This window comes from Gekko japonicus, unplaced genomic scaffold (assembly GCF_001447785.1).
Source record: "Gekko japonicus isolate JY-2015 unplaced genomic scaffold, Gekko_japonicus_V1.1 scaffold798, whole genome shotgun sequence".
NCBI lineage: Eukaryota > Metazoa > Chordata > Lepidosauria > Squamata > Gekkonidae > Gekko > Gekko japonicus.
The window spans coordinates 292,647-300,800 of NW_015168072.1; the positions used below are offsets into that span (position 1 = coordinate 292,647).

General features: G+C 48.9%; 1 protein-coding gene across 1 annotated transcript; it reads left to right on the plus strand.

Moving 5' to 3' along the window:
- Window positions 1-4,337: 4,337 nt before the first annotated feature.
- HOXB4 (homeobox B4) lies at window positions 4,338-7,158 on the plus strand. Its single transcript, XM_015414618.1, has 2 exons — window positions 4,338-4,848; window positions 6,760-7,158. The coding sequence occupies exons 1-2, from the start codon at window positions 4,428-4,430 to the stop codon at window positions 7,083-7,085; spliced, it is 747 nt and encodes a 248-aa protein (XP_015270104.1). The 5' UTR covers window positions 4,338-4,427; the 3' UTR covers window positions 7,086-7,158.
- Window positions 7,159-8,154: the final 996 nt, after the last annotated feature.

The window sequence follows — 8,154 nt, forward strand, 5'->3', positions numbered from 1 at the left end:
GGAGGACAAGTACTTTCAAGTTTGTCCTCGTCCCCCCCCCGAAACATGTGCCCCCGTGGTTGGCGACGTCCTCTGCCCGACCCCTGCCCTGCCCATCTCGCCGCTCTTGACTGTACTTTGCAACCCGGGTCCATCTGCTCCGAGGCTCGGTGGCTTTTGGGCCCCGGCTTCCTGGCCGGTCTCTTTGAAATGCAGAGGACGCCGGGGCGAAATCTGTCTTTCCGAAACTTTCGGAAAAGTGGAGACGTTTTTATTACTGCCGTCGAAAGTGCCAAAAAAGAAAAAAGAGAGGGAAACTGGGTGGTTTGAAGGATGGGGGGGGGAGAGACAGAGAGACAGAGAGAGAGACAGAGAGAGAGACCCATATTTAAGACCAACAATGTTTTATTCAGGGTGAAGAAAGGGCTGTAAACTCTAGCTGTCTGTCAGTGGGTTATAGAGACACATTGCTGTTAGACGCTAGGGGTGCTGGTGACGCCGAGATGAACACCCACACCGGCACACACCGCCCTCTTTGCAGAAGGCGTGTAAGGAAAGTGGAGGTGGCCCTTGAAAAATCAGACACGAATAGAAGAAGCCAGACCTATTCGCTACCCCTTTTAACCTATGCTGGACGAGACAGAGATATATCAAGGGGAAAAAATAAATATGGAAGAGATCCAGGTCAGGAGATGTTTTAAAGAAGTGTAGCCTTCTTTAAAGCCAGTTTACCTTCGAGCTCCCTAGAGGCCCCCGCAGGGAGACCGCTGTCCTGTTACCTTCGCTTGTTTGATCCCACCCCTAAGCTTTACTCACTTGGAAGTCATTTCTATTGAGACCATTTCTTCTGAGCCAAACAGGAATCTGGCGGCCCCTTAAGGATCTTTATTCGGGCATAAAATGTGCTGAGTCAGAGCTCACCTGAGTCATGGCTAGAGATCAACACGGCAGTTCTAAGCAGAGTTGGACCAGGCTGAGAGTTATTGAATCCAACGGGCTGAGAAGGATGTGAACTGGGCTTAACTATCGGGGTTAGTGATGCTTCAGGAACAAGCCGCTTTTAAAAGTGTGCGTGCACGGGAAAGCTCATACCATGAATACAACTTTGTGGGTCTTAAAGGTGCCACTGGACTCAAACTTTGTTCTAAAGTTACCTTTATGTTCTCGGTCTGAAATTGGGATTCTGTTTCTGTGGGGTGTTTTATTATTTTTGGTCTCCTTGAACGTAACCACAGTTGCTTGGGAATCAAGCTAGAAGGACAGACATAAGTCATGGAAAAAAAGGTGCGCAGAGGAAGTGTTGTCACCTCGCGTTCACACGAAATGAATGCTGCACCTGTTCAAACAGTGGGATAGAGGACTTCAGCCAGCCATCTCTTGCGTACTTACTCGGAAGGTGCCATTGAAAGCAACACTGCCAACTTAATAGATGCCAGTTGGGCGTGGAGAGTTGATGCCCTTAATTATGGCAAATATGGGAGCCTCCGAGTCCTAAAAAGCTGTACCCGGCCATTAGATTTAAAAAAAAAAATTCCTTCTTGGCCTTTAGTTGACTATAATAATACAATGCTTGACCCAAGAGTCCAACATCTATCTCCCGGAGGAAAGAGTATGCTTTCAGTGCCAATTTTTGTAGTGGGAAGGGATTCTTCTTTTGGGGCGGTTGTGAGATTTAAAGGAGATCTGTTGAAGCCCACAGAAAAGGATGTCAACCTGGAACTGGGAGGCACACCACTGTGTCCCCAGTTTTCCCATTAGGGCATAATTTCGGTTTGAAGCCGGAGAAATCAACTGTTGTCCTTAAGCACCCAACTGGTGACCCTAATCCCAGCCAGAATCATTCCAGGTGAAAACCGGGCAGAGATCAGGCCCAACCCAAAGCTAAGTAATACTCTCCTCTACCTGAAGAAGAGTTCTGTGTGATTCGAAGGCTTTTGTATTCCTACACTAAAATAATTCTAAGGTCAGGGTTTTTGTTTTTAAAAAAATGCAAAATCTACTACAGTTTATTCTTCCAGACCAACAGGATCAAAAACTTCTTTCCTACCCTCTGAAGGTTCATTAGTTATACCGATGTGCATATTTTATTGCTTTATATCCCCTCTTTATCGGAAATGAAATTCCTTTGATCCTTTTCTTCCTTCCCGTCCCTGGAGGGGTAAAGGATTTGCCCTTTGAGGGGGGTGGGATCCACCTTTTTTGTTTATTTCCAGAGTTCCCTCATCCCATTTCTATCTTGGCGTTTTAGGTGAGCTAATGATCCACAGAAGCCTTTAAAAACTTCATGTTATGTGGGAAGTTATTTTTAATTACAATTAATTGCTAAGGGGCAATTTTCGTTCTAATTAAACACTAACTCTTTCTGGGGCTCCATTGGAAAGAGCACATATTTCGGTTTTAATACTTTCTTCGGTCCACTAGTTAACCAATAGCTCTTCCTCTTTGCTCAACTTCTTGGATTAGGCTATCTTCTCCAAACGAATACGAAACAATGGATTATACTGTAGGTTCTGGCTAATAACCGGGAGGGGGGTTGGGAGTGATATGTTGTTCTTGAGCGTACATAGCAAAAGTTTCCGGAAATCCTCTCTTCCGAAATCTGGGTGTTTTGTTTGGGTGACGTTTTCCCTCCTGGCTGTAAACCACTCGGAAGATTTCTAGCCCCAGGAGGATGTGTCTGTCTTCTATATGTACCCTGTAGATCCGAATTTGTGTAAAAGAAGCGGCCTCACAAATTCGCATCTAGGGGAATATGTAGTTGACACAAACGCTACGGAGCGCAGCCACAGCGGAAGAAGAAGGCGGAAAAGAAGGGGAGAGGAAAAAAAGGAGAAAGCAAACCGTTGGAGAGTTTTCCTAAAGAGGATTGCGCAGAATATTTTTAAATGGCATATATTGTTACTGGCTTGGGCACAACCCATCACTCGCCATATATATTAAAGATTGGTTTTGCGAGCATCCGGGTTCGATGCTCTTTATTGTCGAGTATCTCCCACTTTTCAGACAGAACAGGGAGGTTCGCCGTTGTCCTCTGTTCTAATAAGATCTAGTCTACAACGACACTCGTCTGCAGTTGCCGACGGGTGGCCGTGTTCGTCCTCCGCAGAGAACTAAAACAAAAATCCAGTGGTCTCTTAAAGACTAAGAGCGTATATTTCAGCACCAGCTTTCCTGAGTCAGAACTCCTCCCTAAGGTCTTATTTGACGCAATCCCTGCTGTTAGCCACATACAAATGACAGGTCCCTGCCCCGAAGCCTTACAAAAGGGATGGATATATTGTGTCCCAATGATGTGTGTGTGTGGGGGGGGGAGAGAGAGAGAGAGAGAGAACGAACGAGAACACGAATCTTGGATGTGCGGTCCCTATTCTTTCAAGCCTCTCTTTAAAAAAATGATTTCTGCTATTGGATATTTTCATTCCTCCGGCTGTAGGTCTAACGTTAACCCTCCCGGCTCCTTCGCAGTGTTCTATAGTATTTTATACACTTTGGGGATGTGGGGTGGGGGACCGAACTAGTCTAAAGCAGAAGCGAACTGTCCTTTAAAGGGATGGGTAACTCGAATTAGTTAATGATGTTTCGATCGATCTCCAGCGCGCTCTATCGATCTTTGCCAGTGGCTCGCCTCCTATCACCTGCGTTCAGAAACAAATTTTCAAGGCCGACTCTCAAATGAATGCGGCTTAAACCGAGAATATTCCTTTGTTTTTTCTTTCCAATCTTCCGTGTTTTCTGATTAAAGAAACTGTTCGTTTGCACCTGGGTTTCCGCCAAGGGGAATAGCGATTGTGTATGTATAATTCAGAGTAATTTTAATTGATATGGGGGGGTTTGCATTGGGAGGGGGCACTTGAGTTTGGAGACTTATGGAGAGAGTACAGGTCATCGTGTTTCTGAGGTGGGGCTCTGATGATGTAATTCCCGTATTTTTTTAAGAAGAAGAAAAGTCTCGACTGTCCATGGCAGAATGTACATTCCCACTTAGCCTTCGACTGATTTCGCTGGGAAGTCCAGTTTTAGTTCAGTGGAAGTTACTCCCCAAGTGGACCGTGGGCTTGCAATGGAAAAGCGCAAAGAGTTGAGCGCACGTTCCCCCCCCACAACCTCCACGCCGCCTTCCCTCCCCCCTCTTGATTATTTCCTTATCCGGGAATCCCAGACAACCTCTCCATTGGTTCCTGGGGTCACATGGACACCTAACTTTGTTCACTTGACGGCAAATGTAGGAGGGCTCTGCGAAACAGGAAAACGAGTGCGGAGGGGAGGGGAAGGAAGGGAGCAGGGGGAAGGGGAAGGGGAGGGGGCCCCCAAAGAAATAGGAATAAATTTTAGTATATATTTTTGGGGTGTGCGTGTGAGCAAGCGAGCGAGCGAGCGAGAGTGTGCGTGCTGGCGCACGCGCGCCCTTGGCTAAAATTTTCCCCCCACCCCCCCCAAAAGCAATATTAATGGCCATGAGTTCCTTCTTGATCAACTCCAACTATGTGGATCCCAAATTCCCACCGTGCGAAGAATATTCGCAGCACGATTACCTTCCCAGTCATTCTCCGGAATATTTCAGCGGCCAGAGACGAGAAGAGAACTCTTTCCAACCCGAGGCGTTGTACCCAGCGCGGTCCGCCTGTAACCAACCAACCTATCCTTCGTGTCGGGGCTCCGGCCCCCAGCCGGCGGTCCTCTCTCCCAGGAGCCAGCACGTCCACGCTCCGGCGGGACTCCAGAACCACCTCTCCGAACCGAGCCACCCTTGCGAATCCATCACGCCAAGCCCACCGCCTTCCTGTAGCCAAAACTCTCTCAACCAAAGCCCTTCCTCTTGCAAAGAACCGGTAGTTTATCCTTGGATGAAGAAGGTGCACGTTAGCTCGGGTAAGTGAACCTTAAAGAGCCTTTCGCTTTATACTAACCTGCACCTCAAAGTCTTGTTGGGAAAAAAGAGAGAGAGAGAAAGCTTATTGCCCCGGTTGTAAAAGAACCATTCCCCTCTGAGATTTATGGTCTCCCTGTTTGCCGAGCGCTATAATTACATCCTCCATAAATTTTTATTGCTCTTCTTGGCCAACTGCCTTTGAAGTCCCTGTTAACATCCTTCTTCGGGCTCTTTCTTTCTTTCTTTCTTTCTTTCTTTCTTTCTTTCTTTCTTTCTTTCTTTCTTTCTTTCTTTCTTTCTTTCTTTCCTGCCACAACGCTGATCAGGGAAAAGTTTTAAAGAAAGGATAGGATGCTCTTCATTATGGATGTGTAATTGCGTTGGGGGTAGTTTTAGGTAAACTTCTGCTGTGCCTTTTGCCTTAGCTCTTTAGTTTTGTCTCACAGCCCACGCTACTTACTAGGGAACACCGTGGGTTTCAGCGGGACCGACGACTCCCCCACCCCCGGAATATTTGGGCTGGAGAGTTTATTCTCACATAGCTGTTGTGGAACGTTTTAGAACTTGGGGGGGGGGGGAATACACGGTCACCTCCCCAGTACACGTGGGCGATCCCGGAGCTCGAATCCCGGAAGCGCTTTCCACTAGTGTCTCGGTCTGTTTGAGTGCCAAACAACTGCGACGGATTTGGACACTGGTTTCAGTCCAAACGCTCATTAAGCTTAAAATGGTTCTGGATCGGGTTGCAGGTCTCTCTCCCAAAGCACTCTTATGGACGGTGACTCCAGTCTAAGCCGATCAGATTTGGAAAGGGGTGGTCTAAGGCCACTGAAGTCCATGGGCTTAAACTGAAGTAACTTTGCAGACGATTGTACTGAATGCCACTTAAGGTTCTTGGGTTCAAGCTGGACTCGCCTCTCCTCCCGTCCCCACTTCCCCGTAAGCTTGAAACAGATGGGGGGGGGGTAAGCTGCTATTTAGGACTGGGCACCAGGGCTTCGCTTTAACTCACTCACCGCCGCTCGCTCTCTGGTGGTTTCCTTTATTCCATAACACAGACCCCAAATTCCATTTATGTAGCCCCCCCAAAATCAATGAGGTTACTCTAGAGGAGCGGTTTAAAGATGGCTGTTTGCTCTTGGAGGCCTTCAGTGAGCAATGGGCCATCCATGAAGTTTGGGGTTTTCATGCGTTAGGGTTGCTTAGGGCCAGACAAAGATGTGGAGAGTTAGGAAGATTAGACTCGTGTGAGATACAAAGGGGGGGTGGGGAAGAAAAAGAAAGGTACACTTTGAAGTTGTCTGTGACTCCAGCTTTCAGCTCTTTAACAAGAAAAGTATAGATCTCTGGTCTGAATCCTCCACCCCCCCAACCCAAGCTGGATGTCTTTGTGCTGACCCAATCCCCTTCTCCGGTTAAGTCCCCGATCCTATCAGAAGTCGTCCCCAGTCATTTCAGCGGGATTTATTGTCCGGTAAGCTTTCCTAGGATTGGAGCCAGACTGACTCCCGAGTAGAAGGTTGCTCTCAGGCCTGTTAGCTATGGAGGGCGTGTTCAGACCCAAGTCATTCCACTCTGTGGAAGGCATGGGAAGACTGGAAGGGGAACCGCAGCTGGACTTTCTTGTGCGGGACACCCGCCGCTTCAGACACCGGGTTTGTGTTTTGTCCTGCGTTGTCCGCGCGTGCACACGAACCACAGCAGAAGGGGAAGGGCTTGGACTGAAAGGACTTCCAATTGGGACGTGTGGATCCAGAACCATCTCTCTCTCTCTCTCCCGCGGGGTTTTGTGGAAGGAAGGCAGCGTTTCAAAAGAGGCAGAGGAGTAACATTCCAACCTTTCCCCCCCTCCTCACCCCTTCCCTCCCCTGTGCCTGATCTCCCCCCCCCTTTTCTGTTTCTTCACTCAGTCAACCCCAACTACACGGGAAGGGAGCCGAAACGGTCTCGGACGGCCTACACCAGGCAACAACTTCTGGAGCTGGAGAAGGAATTCCACTACAACCGCTACCTCACCCGGCGGCGACGGGTGGAAATCGCCCACTCCCTTTGCCTGTCCGAGCGCCAGATCAAGATCTGGTTTCAGAACCGGAGGATGAAATGGAAAAAAGACCACAAACTGCCCAATACAAAGATCCGGTCGAATGCTGCGACCAGCCTCCCGGCTCAAGAAGGGAGCGGAGCCCCCCAGGACCGAACCCATGGACCAACCCCCAACCCCCCCGCCAGTCTATAACCTCCCCTTGGAGCGCGGTCTCCCTCTGTGCGTGCGTGCGTGTGTGTGTGCGCGCGCGGGTGTGCGCGCGTGTGCCAGCTAAGAGAACTGATGTGTGAAAGGAAGGGACGCGTTGTGATTTCCACCGTTCCCTGAGGAAGAGACACCAGGGCGCTGAGGGAAGGGGTCGAGTGGGTGGGTGGGAACACTATTTATATGAAGGGAGAGAAGACAAAAGAGGATAGGAAAGGGGGGGGGGATTCTCCCGTTGTCCGGAAAGCAGGGTTGTATTTGTGGGTAGCTGCTCTATTCTATAGGAGATGTGGGTTGGTCCCCTCCCCCAGATTTGGCTAAGATGGATCCCTTTTTCACCCTTAATCAAGCCAAACTCGGGGCCATTTGTCATGTTTACTCTCGCGTACAAACGAAGGACCTTATGCCAGCCATTAGCTCGACAGGCAGACTCGTCTTTAATAAATGAGGCCCGGTTTCACCTATGAGGAACTGGATCCTCTCTATCTCTCCCCCCCCCTCGCTCTTTACCCTTTCAGGCCCTTCTTTCCTCCCCCCTAACCAGCCCCGCAAACCCGGTCTGAAGCCAGACATTTCCCCAAGGCTACCGAAAAGGTGTTGGCATCTGTTTAACACAGCTGTAGATGGCGGAGTGATTGGAAGGGAGAAATCAAATTTCTCCCAGCCCTCTAAGGACTTCATTGGATAGTGAATATTATAATGTTCCCGTAGAGACGGGCGCCATTGGGGAGGGAAGTCGGGGAGGGGCGACCTGAGTCCCCCCCCCTCAAGACTGGAGCAACCAAGGCATTTAAAAAAAACAACACAAAAACAACTTCAGGTTAATAACCTAACCTGCAAGACCTGGAAAGCGGAGAAGAGCTATACTCCTGAGCTTATAACAGTTGATTATAACATAAAGCCATCTGGGTTCGAGGGCCATTAATGGGAGGAGGGAGGTCCTTTGTAAATAAAGAGGCTCAGCCGCACTCTTCACTGCCATCTTTGAACCAAATATGTGCATAAAGATGGATTTTCTGGGGATCCTCTTGGGAATATGCTTGTGCTCCGACTCTTT

What these genes read in the sequence shown, in the direction of transcription:
- HOXB4 (XM_015414618.1), top strand. Translation starts at nt 4,428, where the DNA reads ATGGCCATGAGTTCCTTCTTGATCAACTCCAACTATGTGGATCCCAAA. An exon ending in GAAGGTGCACGTTAGCTCGG is followed by an intron (nt 4,849 to 6,759) that starts GTAAGTGAACCT and finishes TTCTTCACTCAG; the next exon opens with TCAACCCCAACTACACGGGA.